Here is a 25,647-nt window from a genome sequence, read left to right on the forward strand (position 1 = left end):
ATATTACCCCACGTGGTTTTGCGGCTCTGTGCTTTCTTTCTTCCCTCCAACCTTTTTTTATTCTTTATTCTTCAGATAGGATAATTTCTATCCATCTGCACTTCATTACAACCATTTTTCCTTTTCATCTTTGAGCCTACTTCTACTAACTGCTTTAAAATCCCCATCTGCTAATTCCAAGATCTGGATTATGTTAGGATCTCTTTCTACTCCCCCCACCCCCCCCCCGCTTTTGACCAAAGATCACATCTTCCTGTTTCTTTGAATGTGTTATCTTATATTCTAGTCATTGTTGATATCCTAAAGAGACTCATTTTGTTATCACACCCTGGAAGTGTTATGATATGTTCCAACAGGCAGTTAAATTACTGACTACTCACCTTGATTTTATATTACATCAAAGGTTTTGTCTTTAGATTCAGTGCAAATCCTTAGCCCTGGGCATAGTCTTTTCTAATACATGGCCATTCTAGGGATTTGACAGAAAGCCTAAGATGCTTACCAAGCCTTCTAACTTGTCAGGATTCAAACTCGAAATTCTGTTTTCTCTTGCAATACAGAGCAACAAGCTCTGCTCAGATTTTTCAGCCTTCCAGCTCTGGCTTTCCACCAGGTTCATGGAGACTTCCCTGTACAAGCACAATTCAGGAGTTAGCCAAAGAGTTTAGAGATTTATATGTAGACTGGAAGGCTGGCTTCTTTCTCCTTTAGTGCCACCTTCATTTCTAGAATTTCCTCCTCAATATACAGGTCCTCTAGCAGCCCCCAATTTCTCTGACCCCTCAAACCAGTAAGACTGCAACCTTCTCTTGAGTTCTAGCCATCCCTTACCGGACAGACTTGGGAAATGTCCTGAGGGAAAAAGCTGTATATAAGCATAAGTCTCAGCCTGCTTTTGGTCATTCCCCCCAGGGTCTTTAGACAGTTATATTTTGTCCAGCGTTTATTAATTGGGAGGGCTTATACATTACAAGCTATTCCACCATTACCAAAGGTAGAAATCTTTCCTTTTATAATAATTATTCAATGCTTGCTTTAAAGCTTCAGAAGAAAACAACACAGAATTAGCACTTAAATGTCCTTGGCTCTCTCCCCTTTTGTGTAACAGACTAAAAATGGAATATTTCATATATCTCAAATGAAATAAGTCAGGGGCCCCTGGTTGAGCGTCCGACTCTTAATTTCAGCTCAGCTCTTGATCTCAGGGTCGTTAGTTCAAGCCCTGTGTTGGGCTTCATGCTGGGCATGGAGACTACTTAAGGAAAGAAAAATGTCAAAATGATTTCTTGTTAATCACTGCTCCCCGAAAGTAGGAAAGTGTACATTCAACTTCCAATGAATTTAACGAAAGTTAAGCTATGGTTGATTAAGCCACGGAAATAGTTAAAAGTTAGACCAACTAAACTAGCATATAGCAAAGCTATTTCTGTTATGAACTACCAAAAAGTACAAGGCTCTACAGTCATGAAATATAATAAATGGAGTGCTATTTACAACTGGGAGAAAGAATGTGACTACATACATACATACAGTGCCATATCAACTGAGCTAAGTGATATGACAAATCTTGACTAACCCACTGCCTCCAAATTTAAATTTTTTAAAACTGTATTTTGTAGTAAGTTTTCCATTTGTCAACTTGGATGTGAAAGATGTTATTTAAAACCAAACAGCAACTGTACATGGCTGGCTGAACATTTATAATTCAACAATTATATAACCTCCAAAATACAGCAGAATATGAACCACATAATTAGGATGTCAGCTAAACAAGACAAGGCAATTCAGAAGGATGTCATTTTGTGGCATGTGCTCAGCTGAGCTTTAAGTAAGTAGGACTGCTGGGTGGGACTTATTCTTCCCACCTCTGCTTATATGCACTAATACCAACTGCTATAAGGACAACTCATCTTATCGTCAGGACAGCTGACTTTTTAAGAAAGAAGAAAGTTCCACGTTGTATAAACTCATTTCATAAGTAAAAACTGCTTTTAAACAACTCTGTTTATGAATGTCTCTGCAACTTTTCAGGCTTGGTCTGCTCCATGTGTGTATATCCTGAAAAACTACTAAAATAGCAACAACTGATGATGTTATAGGGAAAAAAAACTCACTGCCACAGGAAACCAAGTATTGTTGAATCAACATCTTTCTTCTTGGTCACTTGCTTTATAATTATTAGGTAAACCAAAAGAACTGTTCATTTTACAAATATGTGTATATGCATATATGACTGAAATTAGTATCTAACTAACAATAGAAAATGTCTAAGTTCATGAAGTTCATCAACAGGATTCTGAGCTATTTTCTGGTATGGAAAACAAACTTAGCATCTCCATCTCCAGTGGATGCATGTTGTCGCCTGTGATAATTAAGGAGTGTAATGGTCCTCCCAAGTCCACAGCACACATTTGCTGCAAAGTGCCCGCTGCAACTTTCTGGTCTTCGGCTCCAACCCTGGCTAAGCCAACACAGAGTGTCTTCTCGGTGACTGCTATTAAGAGAAGAAAAAAATACTGCCATTCAATTCAGCAAATGCATTATCCCGCCTGACATTTAAACTAACATTAGTACCAAAAGTACATTTAAAGAAGCCCCAAATATCTTAAATCTCCTGAGTCACTCATTACAGACCAATTACCTATTGATTTATCTAATGCTTTTCTAAATTATATGAACTACCTGACATGTAAAGTGGTACTTCCTAACTTTACTCTTTCAGAATTCTTTTTTTTTTTTTTTAAGATTTTATTTATTTATTTGACAGAGAGAGACATAGCGAGAGAGGGAACACAAGCAGGGGGAGCAGGAGAGGGAGAAGCAGGCCTCCCGCAGAGCAGGGAGCCCGATGCGGGGCTCAATCCCAGGACCCTGGGATCATGACCTGAGCCGAAGGCAGACGCTTAACGACTGAGCCACCCAGGCGGCCCCTCTTTCAGAATTCTGAAGGCTTGCCCTTGTTTAAGTTTTCAGGACTTGATAAACAATTATGTATATCCATACTCTTTATGATTGCATAGCATTTGTCTTTAAATAGCTTCTGAGTGAACAGTGTTTACTACCTGCCTGTATTTTCAATAAGTTGCTTGAGATATGTTCACACTGACCAAGATATACTAGAAAAACAAGGGGATTATGAGATAAATACACAGATTTGATTTTTTGCTTGGCCACCTAATCAGCTATGTCAAACTTTAGTTTTTTCATTTTTAAAACAAGAATACTATCTTTCTTAAATGGTGGTTGTAAGGGATAAGATAACAGACATGAAAGAATTTAGTAAACTACAGAGCCCTGAACAAATAACAGGCATTATGACATTACTTATGCTTTTAAGTACCAACCTTCTGATGGTTTTGTTTACTTGGGAAAGCTGTCCCAATGGAACATGATCAAAATGGGGCAAATGATATTACAAGGACAAGCAGGCATGCAAGTTTAGGCCTAAGTGTACAAAATTATGAATACGGAACACCCCTGCACATTATTTGTTTCATGACTTTAACAAGGCCTACTAATGAGAAAAAATCAGCAACAGTCATTCAAGAATCTCTTCATGTATCTTTTTCCATCAAGAGATAGGTACTCAAAGGCAGTCAGCACCTTATAACAGAATATGACAGTTTCATTAAAGAACCTCTCAATAAAGATTTACTGATGACCAACACTTCATTATATACCACATACAGTCTGGTACAGAAAACATACTTAGTATCTCCATCTCCAGTGGATGCATGCTGTCTCCTGTGATAATTAAGGAGCGTAATGGTCCTCCCAAGTCCACAGTACACATTTGTGGCAAAGTGTTAAGAGTATAAGGATAAATTCTCTTCTTTTTATCCTGAAGAAAACTATCCTCGGTCTCAGTGTTGTGAAAGAGAAAAAGCAGAATAAGTGTATTTTTTGCAGGATAGATCTCACCATACACAGATTTAGGCTAAAAGGGAAGTTCTGCATTTTACCTAAATACTTACATATTAACGTATTTACATAAAATCTGATTTACAGTTAATTTGTGAAAAATCCTCACTTTCTGGAATGGTATTAATTTTCCTAGGAAGAACTCCATTATTTTTCCTTCAGTACAACTTTCAGCCTATGAAATTTAAGTTAAAATTGATTTAAAAAATGACAAGAAAGAGTACAATGCAAACACACTGACTCTTGCTTCATTGGTGGTGGCGGCGGTGGTGGGGTGGGTGTGTGTATGTGAACTTGTATCATGTACATATCTTAATGCAGCAATAGGGAATATGAGAACCCTTTTAGGGCCTTGAGTACCTGGTTCTTCTCCTCGTATTCGTTGATTCTGAACAATCTCCAGAAGTTGCTGGGCTGCTTGGTTTACGCTCATATACCGAGGAGGTTCATAGATCTTCCTTCCTCTGTAAGTATAAAACTAGATGCCACTGTTCTTAGCCATGAAATTACATAATACATTTTTAATGCAATTATTCCCCCAGGTATAGTCAAGTACCACAGTCCATATTCTGTTTGAAGCATTTGCACATTACCCACTTTAAGCATACTAAAGCATGAATACCATAATTTTCTAAGTTTAAGCTTTTTTCATTTTTCTACTTCAACTATCCTCTCATCTCACTGAAATGCTGGCAGAAATAAAAGTCCAACAACTTAATGATAAATGTTCAAGTCAAAGTTACTGTTATTTAAGTGATATCCTAGGCAAAAACAGTTCAAGTTAAGTGGCAATTTGTTCTAGATCCTTGCTTAATCAGGTTCTATAGTGTTCACTTTTATTACCATGTTTAAGCCACATATTCCTCTTTTCACTTATTCCTCTAAGAAAAGTAAACTAAAGCGATAAATATCTGAAAATCTTGGAGGGTTGGATGTGTTACTTCTGATGGCTTGAAGCCTACCATGTCTGCCCAATAAGCATAATAAAAATACTGCTTTTGTAGCTTACAAAACAGTTCATATATTTTACTGACTCTCAAAACAATTCTCTAAAGTCAGCACTGTCCAAGAGAAATGTAATGCAAACCACAAACATAATTTTAAATTTTCTAGTAGCCATATTAAAAAAGGTAAAAAAAAAAAAAAAAGGCAAAATTAACTTTTTTTACCCAATATATCCAAAATATATTTCAACATTTACTCCTATAAAAATTATTAAAGAGACTGTTTTTATACTAAGTTTTTAACATCTGCTATTTCATACTTGCAGCACATATTAATTCAAGTATTAAATTTTCATTAGCATACCTAATCTGCATTTAAATTCCATAAAATTCATGGTTATAAACGTAGATTTACATATTAAAGTTATCCTAAATATACTTTTCCAGTAACTAAGTTGAGTAGTAATAACACTCAAATTATAGGGACATCTGGGTGGCTCAGTCAGTTAAGCATCTGCCTTCGGCTCAGGTCATGGTCCCAGGGTCCTGGGATTGAGCCCTGTATCAGGCTCCCTGCTCAGCGGGGAACGTGCTTCTCCCTCTGCCTGCCGCTCGCCCTGCTTGTGCTCTCTCTGACAAATAAATAAAATCTTTAAAAAATTAAATTATAAATTCAGTTCCTCAGTTACATTAGCCATATTTCAAGTGCTCATTAGTCAAATGTGGGTAATGGCTACTATTCCACATTGCCCCTATAGGCAATTATAATTCTCATTATACATATGAAAAAAACATGACTCAGAAACCGAAGTAACTTGTCTAAGGGCACATAACCAGAGACAGACTCAGGACTCAAATCCATGTCTTCTGACTTCCAATTCATTAATTCATCCCAGAAGTATTTACAGAGTGCCTATTAGGTGCCAACTACCAGTCTCAATACCGAATCTGTGAGATCTACTGCTATTTCTGCCCTATCACACTGCTTTCTCATTTCATAAGATTAAGTATTTAATTTTTAACGGTTAATGAAAGCTGATTTTTTAAAAAAGATTTTATTTATTTGTCAGAGAGCGAGAGAGACAGAGCACAAGCAGGGGGAGCGGCAGGCAGAGGGAGAAGCAGGCTCCTCACTGAGCAAGGTGACCGATGCAGGACTCGATTCCAGGACTCTGGGGTCATGACCTGAGCCGAAGGCAGACACTTAACAGACTGAGACACCCAGGCGTCCCTGAAAGCTGATTTTCAACAATCTTTAGAACTCATGTCGTTTAAGTAGAATTTATTGTTCAAGGAATTAAAAATAGATGTAAACATTCTCAGAATAAGAACTTACTTGATCAGATTTTCCAAAGATTGCTCCTTTACTTTGATGTCTGTAGGAAGCAAAAAACAGTTCTCTTTTAATTGACTATCCAAAACCCTGTGTGTAAACTTCAGTTGAGTCACCTAAATTTTTGGGAAACATTCTTCTCAAGTCTCCCAAATGCTCATTTGAGAGCTTATGACAATCTTCCCTCACACTTGTATCTAGCCACTTTTTTATGGAAATACAGAGAAGAATGGAAGCTTGTGGTGTGCAAAGATCATTAGAAAACAAACATGAGGTTGGCCCTGAGACCATCCTGAAAGGATCCAATTTCCTCTTGGAAAAGAAGACACAGGAAAGAGTTTGATAAATATTGGCATATACACTACCTAACAGGTCATCAAAATCATTGTGTTCATTTCTACTAGCTGGTAACCACATAGACTCAACTGAGAAGTCTTGTTATGTTCCTATTCTTTACCTATTTTTCAGGCAGTAGGATGTAAGCTTTAATGCGTGTGATGTAATAAGAAAATTCTCACCACATTTTGAAAAGAAACCTTTGCTTTCTTGCAAATGGGTAAGACAGGACGAACAACTTATAAATAAGCACTTTAGTATCATTCATACTTTCAATGAAAGGGCTTTCCCGAGCACTGACTGCCAGGGACGGGGCTACCACAGGGGCCAGAAGGCACGTAATCTCTGTTCCCCTAACGCTTGAAATGCAAGCGTAACAAATATTTGATTCTTTACACTTGTTAACCACTGATGCTCAGCCGAACAATCTGGTAAAAGGTAAGAAAGCACAGGCGCTCTACATCCTCACAGGAACTCAGTATACAACAGCAAGAGCAACAGCTGCTTCCTGTTCTACATGCTAAAAACAAACGGTTCAGCCAAAGTTTGCTTTTGCAAAAATAAATAAATACAGTGCAACTGTAGGGTCTTTCTGAAAGACTTCTACAGCTTTCCTAAGTGATTATCAAAGTTGTTCTTATAAAGGAGACTAAAAGAGTTTCCTACGAAAATATAGCAGAGGTTAATCCCTTCTAAGTATTTGTAAATGTTCTTGGAACCAGCGGTGAATGTACTTTTCAGGTTCAAAATACCAATTATTTAATATTTCTACTTGTCTAGCACATAGAAGAAAAAATGCATATTGGTTACTGAAAATGGCCTGCAGTACAATTAAAAGTGTATGTCAACTTAAGACTTCCTTTACACGGAAGTCTAAAAAATCTATTAAGATCTTTTAAAATTCAACACATTTAGTTTATTCACCTTGAGCTTCTGAAATGTTGTGATAATAAAGTTTTTAGTTTAATGTTTTAACTTTTTAAATGGTATGTTCTACAGAACCTAGTTTTAAAAATGAAGAGTGTTGGGGAGAATTTTTACAGATAAATGCTTTTTAAATGAACTGCATTTAAAAATCAAGCCAGACCAGTCAATATTTTTCCCTTTCTACTTCTACTTGCTAGAAGATAAGCATCTCCTATTCACCTTAGGAGCACCTAGAATAATGCAAAATACCCAGTAGATACTCCATAAATGTCTACTGAATAAATTTATTCACGTGGCTCTACTACCACCCACCCACCAGCCCATCTTAAAGTACCCCTTAAGTAGCAAACGTCCCAACTCCTTCATAAAACCTATGTTAACTTCCCCTCAAAAGCCCCTTGTTCTTTGAAATACCTATATAGTTATTACTATATTTTGTTAATCTCTAATTGTATCATATATATCTTGTCTTTCCAAGTACATTTTAAATTCTCTGTAGTTTCCTAACATGGTATATTCTCACTAATCCCTACAGGATCTGGACCATAACAGGCATCCAATAAATATATACTAATTTAAATGATGAGAATTCCAGATGATTAAATGACGAGATCTATGGTTTGAGGATCTGGAATCATGATATCTTATACTTCACACGTTGTTCCTGCTTTTGTTCATGGAGCAAGGAAGATATATTGTTTAATCTTGTTTGCCTTTTCCCAGGAAAGCCAAGAAAAGGGGCAGCTCTTAGAGAATTCAAGAGCCGAAGTTCTGGTTTGTCCTTCCTGCCTCTCCATATAACAGAACTTAATTGTTCCTTAAACTTTAGTGTACTTAGCAACTAGATTTCAAAACCCTGAGGGCAGGACCCATGTCTAATACTTCCTTAGTTTCCAAAAAAACCTAACTCTACAAAGAACATAAAGTACAGCAAGATATAGTAAAAAACTGAATGACAGGCTATCTCGATTCTACCAACTGTGCCATCGATAAAACTGGGTAACACAGTGGGCAAATGATTTAATATCTCTGGGCCTCAACTTCATCTATAAAATGGGCTTCAATAAGATGATCTCCAGAGTCTCTTTCAGATCTGTAATTCTGATAGCATCAATACTGTAGTATTGAAAGAACTCTAGGAAGATACAGGATGGTACCTGGTAAGAATAAATGCTTACTACAGGTCTGCTGAATGGCAGTAAACTGACAACAGCATCCTGATGGATAAATGGGTAAGATACAGAATGCTGGAGAGGATCCATTAGGACATAAGAAGGGGGAGCATGCACTACGGTATGCATGAAGGAATGCCCGTGCAGTGTTTGGAGCAGAAAATGCGTATCTCCCAGAGAATATGGGAAAACATGTAGTGTGCAGAGTGGCTAGACTGGGTCCTTTCTTACCTCTAGCGAGTTATCTGCAGAACAAAATGAGAATATGACAACTCCATATTGTGACTTCAAGGCAATTCCCAAACCCTTACCTAGTAAGCATAATGTGTGCATGCCGTTTTGTCTGTTCTTCTTCACTTTGTCAAAGAAGCTTTCTGGTCTCCAAGTGTCTGTCCAAAAAACAATAGAAACCGTCTCTCCAAATTTATACAACTAGAAAAAATAAAAACATTAATTAACAATGGAACAATTTACTACTTACTATTTCAAAGATAACCACCAAAACAGAAAGTGAGAACCAGACTTGAGATGGGTTGGGGATCAAATCTGTCACGGAAGTAATAAATGTTCTCTTGGGTCCCTGGCAGCTGGTGTCTGTCTCTCTGGTGCCCTTCCAGTAGTGCTTCCAGGGTTTCGGCATTCAGTATCGCAACGTATGTAACCAGGTCATGATTCAGCTATGTAGCTGCTAAAATGATTGACACAGAACCCAGAAGGAAACAAACAGAAAGACTTCTGGGCAGTCAGAGCAGGGTTCCCTAGATTAATATTGTTATCCTCGCTTTACAGATAAGACTACCAAGGCTCAGAAAGATCAAGCTGATTTGCCTAGGGTTGCACAGCTAGTGAATAATGAAAAAGACTCAAACCCAGGTCCAAGGAAGTGCTCCTTTCCACCTTGCCAGCTCAGTAAAATTCACACGTTGTACACTCATTGCAGCTAGTTCTCAAAACCCACCCCCTTACTTTACCCACTATTTGTTTCCTCCATTGAGAGCTCAGTAAAAAGGGCCTTTGCCCAAACCTCCTCCTTTCCCAAGTGGCCCACTCATTCCACTTGACCATCACACAACCAAGAGGCTTGCTTGGTTCCAGCTGGCTTCTAGTCTGGCTGCACAGTTCACTTAAAGTGAGCCCAACTCCAGATCTCATGCTAAGAAAATCCAGTTTTGCGTCCTGGTTCTGCAACTTGTTAGCTGTGTGACATGCTCTTTCTAAGTCTTGATCTCCAAAACAGGAAGAGTAAAAAGATACTGTCCTTCCTACTCATAAGGTTGTGAACATGTAAAAAGATATTCAGAAGTAATAAAGTTGTTACATAAAGATTTAATTATCCAATTTAAACAGTGCTTGAAAGAATTTATCATAGAGCTGGAAAGCTCTAGACATGGAAATCAAATCTAGTCCCCTGCCACAAACTGTGATTGGAATAGCTGTGCGACTGCAGGACGTCACTGAACTTTTCTAAGCCTGTGGAAGGGATTATCATCCTAAGGTTTCTCAAATCACTTTTAAGAAGCTGTTATAAGAGGTAAGGGGGAGAAGGGCGCCTGGGTGGCTCAGTTGGTTAAGCAACTGCCTTCGGCTCAGGTCATGATCCTGGAGTCCCGGGATCGAGTCCCACATCGGGCTCCCTGATGAGCAGGGAGCCTGCTTCTCCCTCTGACCCTCTTCCCTCTCGTGCTCTCTCTCTCTCAAATAAATAAATAAAATCTTAAAAAAAAAAAAAAAAGAGGTAAGGGGGAGGAAGAAAGAAACAGAAAAGCTGGGGCATTCAGGGTCCTCCATCTTTCCATCCCTAGAAAAGCTCAACTTTTCTCATTTTTTGTACACTGAGGTCCTAGAAACTATAGCCAATACTCTTAATGGTGACTTTGAGTTCCCAAGGGAAAGCTCATCATGTCCCTTTCATGGCCACAACTTCCAACTTACCTACCAATGAGCTTTACTCCCAAAGTCCACTTGAAAACTGTCTAAAAAGTCTATGGAAGCCATGCCATCCAGTGGCAGTCGAATTGTCAGATCAGTGTAGAAGGACCCATGTAACTACAAGAATTCAGTCTTGAGTCTTCTTGCCACATACAATGTTCCTCTGTGAAAAATACATCCAACTGATGAGTTCCAATGTGTTCTAATGTGGGATTCCTGGAATATATTCACCCAAGCTACAAGGACGAGGCCTAGCCTTGCTGGAGGGTTCTGCCATTGTTATTATTCTATGAGAAGTAAATTTATCTAAAAAATACTTATTATACATCATCCACTAGGTGCCAGGCATTATGCTATGCACAGGTGTGAAAGTGAGAAGCAAACCAGAGCTCTGGCCTTCACATAGAATGTAGTCTTGCTTATATCTCACAGAGCAGGCAAAAGCTCTGGAGTCATGGCTCTGGTTCTTACTAGCTTGGTGATCATGGACAAGTAACCTTCCTGACTTTCGAGAGATATTCCCCTGCAAAATGTGTATAACTATAAACCTAATAATGTGCTTTTTTTAAAAAGGATTAAATGACATAAAGTGTGTAGAGTGCCTAGTACACTGCACATAATAAAAACAATAAATGTTAGGGATTTGATGATATAATAACAATGATGTTTATAATGATGATATGAAAATTTTCTAAAATGCTGTGTCTTGCTATTATCCAACCGCTTTCCTTACTGGACTGAGCTCAAAAATATTACCAAATATTTGAAACGACATAGTTGTTGTTGATGTTTATTGTTGTATGATTTGATTCTGACAAGTTTAACTTTACATTCTAAAAAGGATTTTTGGCATCTCTGATCAGATTTTGAAACATTAGTATTACTCTAGAAAAAAGAAAACTACTGAGATTAAAGAAAATTACATATGCAACCATAAATAAACCCTTTAAATAGGTCTTCAATATATTAAGAGTCATGGAAATATACTCATGAAGGTAAATTCTATTTAAGAGCAAATTGAGATGCTAGTCACATATAAACACTAGCTGCAGCATGCTGTGGAAAAGCTTCTTGGAGTGGTCTAATTGGGGGGATTAAAGAAAGCCTCACATAAGCACTGCTTTCTAGGACCCTGATTTATAGACTGTAACCATTCTCATGGCTGTGCTGCAAACTTCAATGAATTCTGGAACATTATGCAAACAGTTTCACCATTTAAGATGTCAGTCCCTCAAAGAACAGAAAGATCAGTCCTTTGTGTTTCACAATCCAAGGACATACCAGTAAACCATAAAGAAACTGAAGTAAAATCATACAGTGACGAGAATGAGGCTGCAGAAGTCTAAGCACGGTCTTATAAATGTTAGCCTTTGTGCTGTGATCATTTTACCCCCAAAACATTATTGATGCAAATCTAAATTTAGAGACCACAAAAAGAGCTGTTTTCTAAGAACGTAGATAAATACAGGGTCTTTTTTGGTTTTAACCTGAAGTTATAAAGAAAGCAGTTTATCTAAGTTGATAGTGGATTATGTTTTCATCTATTGAAGATAAAAACTCAAAATGACCCATTTAATTACAGATAAGGCAATATCTAAAGCAAGAAGATGCACAAAAAAACAAATATTAGGTAGTAAATAATAATTATAAAAAATGAGATATAGACTGTATTGAAAGAGTTGAGCATTACTCCCACTTGGAAAGCACCTGAAGAGGACTTTTGAAAATAGGATATAAGCTCAATCTTAAAGGGTGGATAAGACGGGGGAAGTTAATCATGGGGAAAGAGCAAGATGGTATGAACAACCTACCAGAGGTTGGGAACCCTTGGGCAATATTTAGCATGGCATTAAGCAATTATCTAGAAATAGCCATTGCCTGACTTGCTTTTAACAAGTATCTAATTCCTGAAAGCTTACCATGTGACAATTCCTGTCAATGCCAGCTCTATAATTTATCTAGAACTGACTTCATTTCTTTTACCACTACTTTGAGTCCTCATTGCCACTTGCCTGAATATTAATAACCTCTAATTCATCTCACTGCCACCAATACGTCCTTTCAGAAGTACAGATGTTTTGTAAAATCCATTTTATAATTAGGTTTTTTTTTTTTAAGATTTTATTTATTTATTTGACAGAAAGAGACACAGCGAGAGAGGGAGCACAAGGAAGGGGAGCAGGAGAGGGAGAAGCAGGCTCCCGCTGAGCAGGGAGCCCGATGTGGGGCTCGATCCCAAGACCCTGGGATCATGACCTGAGCCGAAGGCAGACGCTTAACGACTGAGCCACCCAGGCGCCCCTATAATTAGGATTTAATGCTTTTGTCATTTATATTCAAATAAAAAATAGTTTGTGATTTTTAAGTTAAAAAACATCTTGGGGGGCCTGGGTAGCTCAGTCGGTTAAGCATCTGAGTCTTGATTTTGGCTCAGGTCATGATCTCAGGGTCCTGGGATTGAGCCCTGCATCAGACTCTGTGCTCAGCAGGGAGTTTGCTTGAGGATTCTCTCCCTCTCCCTCTGCCTCTGCCCCTCCCCACCACTTGTGCACTCTTTCTAATATAAAATAAATCTTAAAAAAAAAATCTTCATCACATATAGAAAAATTAGAAAATTTAACTTACTTATAAGAACTTTGTGAAGCCCTACATGTACCTTTTACATATAAACATAAATCCTAAATCAGATCAGTTAAATCTGTTAAGTAAAAGAAAGCTGACCCAGTAGAGTTGTCAAAAAATGTACCACAAAACCACATGTTCAAGAGTTACTAGTTTTCTATACAAAATATTGGTCTTACAGTTGTTTTTTTTTTAATTCCCACATGCACTTTTCTTAACACTGATGTAACACTGATATTGCTGACACTAAGAAAGATTATGCACATGGCCACATACTAGGTACACAGATAAAGCTGAAGACAAAAGAGCCACAAAATTTATATTATCACATATGAGAGAATCCACATATGAATTAAATGAAAGAATTTTAATTTAAAGCACATAATTCTATTAGTAGTAATCACGCCTCAGATAAACCTCATTGGCTATGATACTGCCACTGTGCAAAGCTTTAAAGCACATAATTCTAAAGATAAATCAGCTTGGGGTGGGGTGGAAAAGATAAGTAAATAAATAAGCAATTCAACTCAGCAAATATTTGTCACATACTGATTTTTAGCATGGCACTGTGATAAAGTGCAATGGAAGATGTGAAGATGAGTAAACCAAGAAGTTTATAATATGCCCAACACATAAACATATAAAGTAACTGAATATTGTGTACAGGATGAGGATTTGCCAGGACTGTGGGATAAAAAGAGAACTATTAGGTGGAAGAGAATGATGGTAAGGTGGCTATTAAAATATTGACTAAAAACAGTTACAGTTGAGAGGCTCCTGCGTGGCTCAGTCGGTTAAGCGTCTGACCTCAGCTCAGGTCATGCTCTCAGGGTCCTGGGATCGAGCCCCGTGGGCGCAGCCCCCACTCAGCAGGGAGTCTGCTTGTCCCTCTCCCTCTGCCCCTCCCCCTGCTCATGCACTCTCTCTAATAAATAAAATCTCAAAGACAAAAAAAAACAAAAACAAAAAACAGTTACAGTGGAAATAGAAAGAAAAGCATTCTTAATACGCCCATGATCAGCAGGTGGTCAAAATAATTCTGAAGTTACTAAAAGAACAGGGAGCTTACTTAGATGAGTTCTTCTAAGGTTACGAAGCAATGTAGAGCACAGATCTCTTTATTACCTAGTTTTGTGTTCTCTGTACTAGGTTAGGTTTTATCATTTCTACATTAGTTCCTGTACAACAATGAAATCAATTCAATGCTTTTGAAAACTACCAGTAAGAACTACTACAAGGCCGGCCGCAAAGCGGTGGGCGGAGCCAAGATGGCTGAGGAGAGACTCATGACGAGAACTCCGTTTCCTGCATCTGCTGAGTCTCAGAAACCCCTGCTGAAAAAAGAGGTACAGGTCTGTGATTCGACAGTCTTACACAATTCACAGCACTCACCCATGCCTCCCCCCCCCCCCACTCCAGCTGCTATGAGGAATTTTTCCAGTTTCTTAACCTCAGGAGTTTCCGATTTTGGAGAAGCAGAACTGGTTGATACATCTCTACTATATCCAGAAGGATTATGAGGCATGCAAGGCTATTATCAAGGAGCAGCTTCGGAGACTCAGGGCTTATGTGAATATACTATCTATGTCCAAGCATTAATATTTCGCCTGGAAGGAAATATCCAAGAATCCCTAGAACTCTTTCAGACGTGTGCTGTTCTCAGCCCTCAGTGTGCTGATAACCTCAAGCAGGTGGCCAGATCTTTATTTCTTTTGGGAAAACATAAAGCTGCCATTGAAGTATATAATGAAGCAGCTAAACTTAACCAGAAAGATTGGGAGATCTGTCACAACTTGGGAGTCTGCTACATTTATCTGAAACAGTTCAGTAAGGCACAAGACCAGCTGCACAATGTCCTCCATCTTAACAGGCATGATTTGACTTACATAATGCTAGGGAAGATCCACTTGCTGGAGAGAGACTTGGACAAGGCCATCGAAATCTACAAGAAAGCAGTGGAGTTCTCGCCAGAAAATATGGAACTTCTTACAACTTTAGGACTACTCTACTTACAGCTCGGTATTTACCAGAAGGCATTTGAACACCTTGGAAATGCACTGACTTACGACCCTATCAACTACAAGGCCATCTTGGCAGCAGGCAGCATGATGCAGACCCACGGGGACTTTGATGTTGCCCTCACCAAATACAGAGTTGTAGCTTGTGCTGTTCCAGAAAGTCCTCTGCTCTGGAATAACATTGGAATGTGTTTCTTCGGGAAGAAGAAATACATGGCAGCTATCAACTGCCTGAAGCAAGCCAACTACTTGGCTCCCTTCGATTGCAAGATTCTGTATAATTCGGGCCTTGTCCACCTGACCATGAAGCAATATGCGTTGGCTTTCCATTTCCTCAACGCAGCCATCAACCTCTGCCAAAGATGGGGGCGGGGGCTCTACATGCTCTTGGCTGTGGCCCTGACCAATCTGGAAGATCCACAGAACGCCAAGAGAGCCTACGCAGAAGTCGCCCGCCTGGACAAAGGGTAGAGATGGCCCAGAAACTGGGAGCTGCCCTCCAGGTCGGGGAGGCACTGGTCTGGACGAAACCAGTTAAAGATGCCAAGTCAAAGCACCGGACCACTTCAACAAGCAAAGCTGCCGGTGTCCAGCAGCCTCTGGGCTCTAATCAAGCTCTGGGACAGGCGAGGTCTTCAGCAGCTGCACACAGGAAGCTCCCCTCAGGTGCTGGAGGGACATCCCAGCTCACAAAGCCACCATCTCTGCCTCTGGAGCCAGAGCCCACTGCGGAAGCACACCCAGCTGAAGCATCAGCACAAATAAGAGAAAAACAGGAGTAGGATGACCCCGGAGTAGGGGTTTCTTTGGTGAGGATGTAGCAGGTTAGGAAAGGTCATGTGACACAGGCAGCAAGGTGACCAGTGTGTTCCCTGGGCACCAGGGGACGCGTAAGTGTTACGATGATCGCAAGGAGCCTGCCGTTAGCCCCGTCAGCCCAGAGATAGGAGAGAGCCCAGACAGGTCCTTTAAGAATTAAGTGCAAGGCTTCATGGCTCTGTTTGTAGCTCCAAGAGCCAGCAGGGCACATGATGCTGTTTGCTTTTGAAATGACTTTGACCTCCTGGATGACTGACCCCTTCCTTTGTGGAAGGAAAGTCTGAGGCCGACCTCTGCTCAGGAGCCCTGTTATGGTGAAGCCTTGGCTTAGCTGAGGTGATCCTCCGGCTGTGGGGCTTGTCATCCCCGAAGGTAAACACAGATCTTCGATTAGTAATCCGGCTCTAACAGTCTAAATTTAAGGGGAAAAAATGGTGAAAAAAACCTCTATAAATCGAGGCCCAGCCTGTTGGATATTCCAGCTGCACCTGTCCAAGGGAATCCCAAACAAGTCCCTCTGTCTTGTTCTTGAGAGACATCAGAGCGTATGTACAGCCAGATCATGTCAGTAATGATAAGAAGTAGGAGTGAAGGGCTGAGCTGGTATCAGCACCAAGGATGAAAAGGAAAAAAAGAGCTTCTTAATTTTTACTTGAAACAATCAATGATACCCCTGGTCAGATGCTATCAGTACATCATCTATATGTCCTTTTTGGAATAAAGATTATGTATCATCCCTTTGGGGAAAGTTGTTAGGTGTAAAAAGAAGAGATCACAGGGGCGCCTGGGTGGCTCAGTCGTTGGGCGTCTGCCTTCGGCTCAGGTCATGATCCCAGGGTCCTGGGATCGAGCCCCGCATCGGGCTCCCTGCTCAGCGGGAAGCCTGCTTCTCCCTCTCCCACTCCCCCTGCTTGTGTTCCCTCTCTCGCTCTGTCTCTCTCTGCCAAATAAATAAATAAAATCTTTAAAAAAAAAAAAAAAAAAGAAGAGATCACAATAAAACGTTCTTAAAAGAAAAAAAAAAAGAACTACTACAAGGCCAAAACAATGCTGTTTATCATAGTGAGTGTTGTATTATGAAAAAAGGGAAGGAAATGAGTTGTTACTTTTTAAAAAGTAATATACATTTTTTCCAAAGTAGAAATGTATTATATAAACAGAGGAACATATGGCAATAATTAAGGTCACTCACGCAACAGAGAAAGTGGAAGCACTTCATAATGATCAGAAAATTATACAACCTTTTCCCTGAAATCAGCTACAACTGATAATGCCATTTTTATGCAGAAATCATTGCTACCTGGTTTCACTGAACTGTCTCATTTATCTGTCCTTTAAAATGCCTCAAACACAATTTTAGTCACATTTTAGTCACATTTTTAGTCACCACAGTTTAAAAAAAGAATCTGTTCTATTACACAAATGATAACAAGAAATGATAAATACCGCACAAAGAAAATATGCTAGACTTTGTAATTTCTTCTTTATTGGGCTTGTCACCTTCAGGTCAATGTACACAGATAAGAGCTGAAGACTGAAAAAAAATATACCAAACTAGTAACTAACTTTGGTTACTTCTAGGTAGTGGAACTATAGATGCTTGCATGTTCTTCTTTACACTTACTGTATTTTCCCAATTTTCTATGAGTATATATGTCACTTATTATCAAGGAAAATAAAGTTATTTTTTAAAACAATTCTTCTAAAGCAGAAACAATGGTAAATGAAAGCAATTCTGATTCTGCATGACTAAGGTGCTAAATGCTTAACTTGAAGAATTCCAGAAAAGGACTTTGTTCTTCTTGCCTTTTGTGTACTGACAAAAAACCCTGATTTTTCATTATTGGGAATGCCTAAATACAACCAACTTACCCGGCTCTTCACAAACAGATTGATTTTTCTTTGACTAGAGAAATCCTCAAAATACAAATTACACAAGTGTTAGAAATATCTGTTACTTAGGAATTTCAAAGAACGTGATTTTAAAGTATACATGTTTATAACTAATATTTAAATCGTAAAACTTCCAAAGATTTACTTAATGAAAATTTGAGTATTTAATGTATCTTGGTCAAGGTAACCTTTGCCTAAAGTTAGAAAACAGGCCAGCTTTTTGGCTTCTAATTCTAGAGGATATTAAAGTTTATCTAGTTTAGTATTCTTCATACTTTTTACTGCCAAATCTTTTTTTCCAAATAAATTCTTAAACAGCACATCAATAGGGGTAAAGATAAAGACTGGGCTCCTTCGGGATTTATTCTTTGCTATTGGGTCTCAAGTACTTCATTTTCTGCAGAACTGCTGAAAACATCTTCATAGATCCTGATACAATTTGAAAACCACTGATCTTGTCCAGCATTCCTCCCTGTCCCCATCTCATCCCCTTAACAGTTAGGAAACCTGACTATCCAGATCCAGGAAAGTTAGAGGACTCCTTAGTTAACTGCCTGAGCAAAAGTAAAACCAAGACTTTTTAAATTGCAGTTCAACTCTGAACTTTTCCCATTATTACTTTTCCTTTGCCAGTTCTACCCAATACATAGTCAGTTTTTATCCAACACACATATTCACAATCTTGTGTTAACTAATCTCTAGGAAGCCAAGGTTTTGTGGTACATATGTATGTATTCACTGGTGTGTGTGTGTAATACCATGCAGATGCTCCAAAGTGCTTCCATGACTCTCTTCTTTAACTGAACATTTCTCTCTGTTGGGAATGTATTTAACCTTATTGTTCATCTAGCAAACCTCTTGTAATTCATTTTTTAAACCACTTTACTGAGATAAATTTACATACCACAACATTCACCCATTTTAAGTGTATATTCAGTGATTTTTAGTAAATTTACCAAATTGTGCAACCACTACCATATGTAGTTTTAGAAAATTTTTATCACTCCAATCAGATCCCATATGTACATTTAGTAAGTAGTATCTGTTCTCACTCCCAGCCAACCACTAATTACTGTCTTCATAAATTTGCTTTCTCTGGACATTTCATATAAACGGAATCCTACAATATATGGTCTTCTGTGTCATGCTTCTTTCACTTACATACATATACTTAGTATCTATGCCAGGACTACTAATTCTTCACAAGACAAAAGGAGAGACTTCAGAGTCTGGAAGTAAATTAAACCTAATCATACTCTTCTACATGATCAATTCACTAAGAATAAAATTCAAACGCCTGACACTGGATTAGAGAGCCTAGTGATCCAATCCTATCTACCTTTCTGACCTCAGATTGCTTTTTCCCTGCCTACTACTCTCCAATAAGCCCTTCTTTGGTTCCTTCAAGGAGCCAAGGTCATTTCCATTTTAGAGTCTTTGCATAAACCATTCCCTGTGACTAGAATATGCTAGTTTCTTCTTGGTTCATATCCAATCTTAAATAACACCACCTTAGTGAGACCTCCCCTGACAACCCAACTACAACAGTAAAGCCAACTCTCTAACATTTATCAGTGTACTTGAATTTCTTATACTTCCCACTACCTGACATTATTCTGTTGTTGCTGTTATTGCCTCTCCTTCCTACTAGAATGTAAGCTCTTTGAGAGCACGGACCTTCTCAGACAGGTTTATCAGTGTATCCAAAGGCACTTAGTAGGGAAACAATAAGGCAAACAATATTTGTTGAATAAATGGATCACTATTCCTCTTAATGATGTCTAACTTGGCAATCACTAATACACATTCCATTTAACAAGGAAAATTTTCACAGGAATATGGCGTTTGCAATAAAAAATTCTATTTTATGGCATACCTATAAAAGAATGCATATCAACTGGTTTTGTGTATTTAGAAGTGTTAGTCTATGCAACTAGTTATCTTCATTAATACTGATAATAAGGAGTCTTTTGCTAGTTAATAAACTACAAAGTGAATGAAAAATACTCAACAGTCAATTCTGAGCTCTCTGTGCTGCTTTAGAAAACAACAATAAGAAAATTCAGAAGGGCTAACAAATTGATAAGTTAAAAAAAAAAAGCTGTGCCCATTTCCAGGTTAGGAATTTCAAACTACTACTCTTTAACCTAACGTAAAAATGTTGCAGGGGCGCTTGGGTGGCTCAGTTTGTTAAGCATCTGCCTTCAGCTCAAGTCATGATCTCAGGGTCCTGGGATCAAGCCCTGCATTGGGCTCAGTGGGGAGTCTGCTTCTCCCTCTCCCTCTGCTCCCCCCACCCTTGCTCATGCTCTCTCTTTCTCCCTGTCTCAAATAAATAAATAAAATCTTTTTTTTTTTTTTAAATCTTTTTTAAAGATTTTATTTATTTATTTGACAGAGAAAGACACAGTGAGAGAGGGAACACAAGCAGGGGGAGTGGGAGAGGGAGAAGCAGGCCTCCCGCTGAGCAGGGAGCCCGACGCGGGGCTCGATCCCAGAACCCTGGAATCATGACCTGAGCCGAAGGCAGACGCTTAACGACTGAGCCACCCAGGCGCCCCTAAATAAATAAAATCTTAAAAAAAAAAAAAAAAAAGTTACAAAGCATGTACTGTTCAGGTCTGTCACAGTACCCAAAACAGTACTTCTGTTCAATAACTTGATGGCTGTTTTCCTAATAACTCATGGGAAAGTGTTCACAGAGATGACAGAATGTCTTTCGAAAGTGGTGCCCACTTCCCTTTTAAAAAATTGAGAAAGAGAACATGGCAAGGTAATACATTCTACATTTAGCAAGCCTATTTCTGGGAACTAAAATCTACTTTTCCAATTCTGCCATGCTAAAAGAAAGTACAGTTCTATAACTTTCTAAGAAATTTTTTATCTGTCTAGGTTGGTGGTTTTCAAAATGGGTACCTATACTAGCAGCTTCAGGATCACCTGAGAATTTGCTAGCAATGCAAATTTTTAGGCCACCACCCCGTATCTACTATTATCTGAAAATCTGAGGGGAAGGCCAGCCATTTCTTTTATAAGCCCTCTAAGTAATTCTGTTGAATACTAAAGTCTGAGAACCACTGGTGTAGATTATTGTTTTTCCCATAAATGCAGATCCAAATACTCAAGAGAAAAAGAGCAGCCATTATAAGGAAGGGAACTTTGCCAAAGTTTATGTATTATGCAGGATGTCATAAACAAATGTCAAATGTCAAAACATTTGTTTTAAAATTTAAAAGTGCCATAAATATAATGACTGTATTTTTAATGCCTTTTATCTTAGAAAAGTATATAAAAGGTATCAATAATTACCTCTTTCTCCTGGAATATAAATAACTTGGGCGGTACAAAAAGTATACTTTCACAGAGACTTCATCAAATACACAAGACAGAACCTAAAAAGGCACTTCCTGTTTTTCACACAAGTAGTAAGTCATTTTCATACCCAGATTAGAGAAAAGAACCCAGATGGGGAAATAATGCTTTGTGGCTGCCTAGAAAAATCCTATATAATAAGACTGAGAGAAAGCTAAATTAAAAAAAAAAAAATCTATGTACAATGTGGATATGATCTTAAGGGCTTATATGGAGACTGCCAATTCTCACAGTAAATTTCCTCTCAAATACCTTCATCTATTTTAAACATGAGAACAATAACACTGTACCCCTCTACCAGTCTAGAGGATCAGGAGGACAGGGTCACTCTAGTTTAGTTCTTCCCAGTATGAATGATAGATATACATGTGATGAAGACAAGGATCTTTTAAAAAATGTTATGCTTAAAAAGAAGCAAAAACCTCTAAATGATAAGTTATGATAATTTAGACCAAAATATGATGGAAAGGGGCTAGGTTAACTTTCCCTACCAGAAATAAAAATAAAACCAACACGAAAAATATATATATTCCATTAGCTTAAGGTTTATTACACATCTTTGTCTATCACAAGATTAATTTATTCCTCTCTTTTTTTCCTTTTTCATGGTAACCATCAGTTCTTAAGAAGTACATTGTCTACAAAAAAGAATACTGGACTGAGAATCAAGAAACTCCATTCACTTACTCCAACCCAGAAGTGTTCAGAAGGGCTTTAAAGTATAAAGCAGATTTGAATTGGCAAGGTTTTTTAAAGTATGTATTTTATTAGAAGACAAAAGAGACAGCAGTTTTTTGCCAATTTAAATTAATAACTAAGAGCAAGTAACAAATACTAAAAGGTGAATCATTTATACCTTTTCTCTGATTCTTCAGAACCAAAGGCAGTTATTTCTGAGATGACTGGCCAGGATGTCAATTAAATTGAGATACTCTTCCTGGGTAATGCAGAAAATAAGAAACCTCTAAAGCTACAGACACAGCACTGGTGTCCGATGCTAATGTATCTTAGTGTTATAAATATCAATTTTAAATTCTGCATTCCAGAAGACATAGTGGGGAACACTTCATTTCATAGATTCTAGGATGCACATTTTTTTCTATTATGATGTATCTAAAATAGGAACGTGTCCAACAAGCAATTAAGTCTTAAACCAATGTTGGCCATGAGCAGTCATAGTTGTCATAGATCATATACATACGAACATTAGAACACAAATATCAAGCTTGGAAGAAAACCCTGGAAACAGTTACGGTGCACTCTTTTAACCCCTCAGAATCAAGACTGTTGGGTTAAAATTAACCAACTTTATACAGCAATAATTACAAAGGTGGCTTAAAAGCCTAATATGACTGGCTTTTGGTTCTTTTTACAGATTCTTTTAAGAAATGCTGCATCACAATGCTGTTGATGGCACAGCAAATAACAACTGTGTAGAAAAATATGCTTCAGCAATGCAGAATAAGCTATTTAGAAGAAATGTGAAAAGGCTTTAGGAAAACTTAGCCAATTTCATTAGATTAAATTTCCCTGTTTTTGTATGCAAAAGTTGGATATAAGATTAAAATCTTTCTGTAGCTAAATTCCAGTGGTCCATTCCAATGAGAAAAAAGATGTAAGTTATAGGAAAATAGTATAGAAAATTCAGTATTAAAAAATTTCATACCCACTAATGTATATAAAATAGTAACATCTTAAAATTCATGATATAGAACAAAATCTACCTGCATTTTGTAGTTTTCCAAAACATTTTTGCTAACTACCATTAAAAAAATACCTTCTTTGTAGTATTACCTGTAAACCACAGCAGCCTACAGCATTCATTATGGAAGCATTGTGAATAACTCGGTAAGAGATTCCTAGTTTTGTTGCTCTCAGAATAAGATCGCTGTGTGTGGTAGCCCTGTAGTGAGAAAAGGTCAAGTTGGATTAAAGTAACCAACGCAGACTTTTTTTTTTTTTTAAGATTTTATTTATTTGAGAGAGACACAGCGAGAGAGGGAGCACAAACAGGGGGAGCAGGAGAGGGAGAAGGAGAAGCAGGCTTCCCGCTGAGCAGGGAGCCCATGCGGGGCTCCATCCCAGGACCCTGGGATCATGGCCTGAGCCGAAGGCAGACGCTTAACCAACTGAGCCACTCAGGCACCCTAACACTGACTTTTTAAGACAGTAAAGGTGTAGTATTTCATGAGTTCTAGCCAATCAAAGGGTTATGGGGGCTGCTTTTCCTCAATTTCCGGGCTTTCTGACAAGAAAAGTGTTAAGTCTCCACATGCCCTTCATAATGCTGAACTGCACTTATCACACTCCTAAAGCAGCCTTGGCAGCTACAGAGAAAGGGAAGTTTTACTTGCTCTTTTGTCCTGATAATACCTGCAAAGACATCTGTGGAATGTAAGCTCAGCAAGTGAACTCCTGAGTAGCAATTCTCAAACTTTTTGGCCTAACAGGCCCTTTAAACTCTTAAAATGACTGCTCTGAGTTCTAAATGACAGCACAGATAGACCTACTCTTTGATTTCTGCTCTATTTTGAAGGTTTCTTTTTTGTGTTTTGAAATACAAGGCAGATGGTAGAGAACATTTCTGTAGCCTGTCATTCTTTGCCTTTATATTAGGGTTCTATCTGATACAATCCTAGTTGGATTTTACATCTGTCTAGCAGTGATTTTATTTATAACTGTTTTCAGTCTGGTTACTGTATATATAATTGGTATGTGTGCATGTGTATGTGCGTGCATATCCTGCCTACTGCATTTCCTTTTTTGAGATAAATCTAATGATTATAATTAGATAGACTGTGAGGAGAGAGAATATATGTAAAAATAAATACGGATACTGTGAAATGTAACCCCCCATCAATTTAGAACTGCATTATTAAAGGCCTTTTTTCCCCTTGATGAAAACTCCAGGCCCTGTTGGGGAAAACAACATTAGCATGTTTGAGAAACTACATACAAACCAGCAGAACCTGTCAACTGGTCAATGCATACCAAATAGGAAGATCAAGGGCTTTCACCCCATGAGGCAGTCAGAAACAGATTAACAAATGCCCACCAGGGAAGGCTGTTTTTAATCACACATAAAATAAAAACTAGTATGAAAAACAATCATTAATTTGATTTAGAGTAAGCTTTTAAAAAAAATAATATAAATGCCAGTTATAAAGAATGTTTTCAATATCATCTTCAACAGACTTTTACTACTTAACACTAAGATTAAGGAAAACTGAATTAGTTACTTGCTGAGTTATTTGAATAGATAAGCAGGAAGAAAACCTGCTTTAAAATTCTCTCTCTCTTTATCACAACTTCATTTAAAATGACCAGATGTGGTTGGTATACTATGGAGATTTAATGACCTGGCAAAGTGATCTGATTTTGTGATGCTGCCATAAATGTGATTAAATAAGCCCCTCAGATTTCTGCTATGAAAAACTGGTATTTTATCATCACGATTACCCAAAGTATATTGCTTCATGAAAAAGAAAAAATTGGTTTGAAACACAAGCTTAAACCATTATACTGGGCATTCCTTCTAGTCCAGGGTCATGAAAACGCTTCAGTTATGGTGACTGGAAAAGTGCATGTGTGTGTGTGTGTGTGTGTGTGTGTGTACACAGGCCCAGAGTGGAGCCCACTTAAAAATAAACTTTATTTTATAATAACATTAGTTTGCAGATATAGTACTGCCATATTTGACAGTGTATGGCTTATGATCAGAAAATTCACTAATATTTGGAAGGATATGGTAAAAGTGATAGGAAGCCCTATAAATTGGTACAGTCCTTTTTTTTTTTTTAAACATTTTATTTATTTATTTGAGAGAGAAAGACAGAGAGAGCACAAGCGGGGTGGGGGAGCAGAGGGAGAGGGAGAGGGACAAACAGAGTCCCTGCTGAGCATGGAGCCTGATGCGATGCGGGGCTCAATCCCAGGACCCTGAGATCATGACCTGAGCTAAAGTCAGATGCTTAACCAATTTAGTCACCCAGACACCCTGGTACAGTCCTTCTGAAAAGTAATTTGACAATACATGCTTGAAAATACCCATATTCAAAACTTTTGATTTTTTGGGTATTATAAACTGATTTTGGAGGGAAAAAAATCCAAAATGTGGGGAAGGGAGAACGGAAGGAGGGGAAAAAGGATCATATACATTAATCCAAACATGGCAGCTTTACTTATATTGGAGAAATAAATGGACTAATGATAATAATGCTGACATTTATTGGGTAATTACTAGGTGCCAAGTACTGTTCAAATGCAGTTCTTGGAATGGAAACGATCAAATGACCTACATAAAAGCACAAAGAAGACAACTGAATAAAGATATATTTTTATGTATGTGTATGCCATGAAGG

General features: G+C 38.2%; 3 protein-coding genes, 1 long non-coding RNA gene and 1 pseudogene across 6 annotated transcripts in view; 2 read left to right on the top strand and 3 right to left on the bottom strand.

Annotated features, from left to right (window-relative positions):
* Positions 1–25,647, top strand: part of VCAM1 (vascular cell adhesion molecule 1) — a 226,790-nt gene that overhangs the window by 199,639 nt on the left and 1,504 nt on the right. The window lies entirely within an intron of this gene.
* Positions 1–25,647, bottom strand: part of LOC145721055 (uncharacterized) — a 381,812-nt gene that overhangs the window by 6,993 nt on the left and 349,172 nt on the right. The window lies entirely within an intron of this gene.
* Positions 1,684–25,647, bottom strand: part of DPH5 (diphthamide biosynthesis 5) — a 38,991-nt gene continuing 15,027 nt past the window's right edge. For 2 of the 3 annotated variants that reach the window (XM_081817062.1, XM_006728172.3), the window contains exons 4-8: positions 23,081–23,189; positions 8,945–9,065; positions 6,202–6,241; positions 4,282–4,385; positions 1,684–2,494 (exon numbers count right to left, since the gene is read on the bottom strand). In XM_081817062.1, the coding sequence (XP_081673188.1) occupies positions 2,286–2,494; positions 4,282–4,385; positions 6,202–6,241; positions 8,945–9,065; positions 23,081–23,189 (583 nt within the window). In that variant the 3' untranslated portion in view covers positions 1,684–2,285. The remainder of the gene's footprint in view (positions 2,495–4,281; positions 4,386–6,201; positions 6,242–8,944; positions 9,066–23,080; positions 23,190–25,647) is intronic. The other variant, XM_081817063.1, reaches the window with a different exon arrangement.
* LOC115944152 (U4 spliceosomal RNA) lies at positions 13,511–13,635 on the bottom strand (annotated as a pseudogene).
* Positions 14,268–16,135, top strand: LOC102741841 (BBSome complex member BBS4-like). The gene is given in 4 exon segments (XM_081817064.1): positions 14,268–14,536; positions 14,640–14,733; positions 14,736–15,665; positions 15,668–16,135. Coding segments are annotated over 4 exon segments (1,491 nt in total). The 5' UTR covers positions 14,268–14,386; the 3' UTR covers positions 15,985–16,135.

This window comes from Leptonychotes weddellii, chromosome 4, assembly GCF_054177405.1.
Source record: "Leptonychotes weddellii isolate Sample4059 chromosome 4, ASM5417740v2, whole genome shotgun sequence".
NCBI classification, from domain to species: domain Eukaryota; kingdom Metazoa; phylum Chordata; class Mammalia; order Carnivora; family Phocidae; genus Leptonychotes; species Leptonychotes weddellii.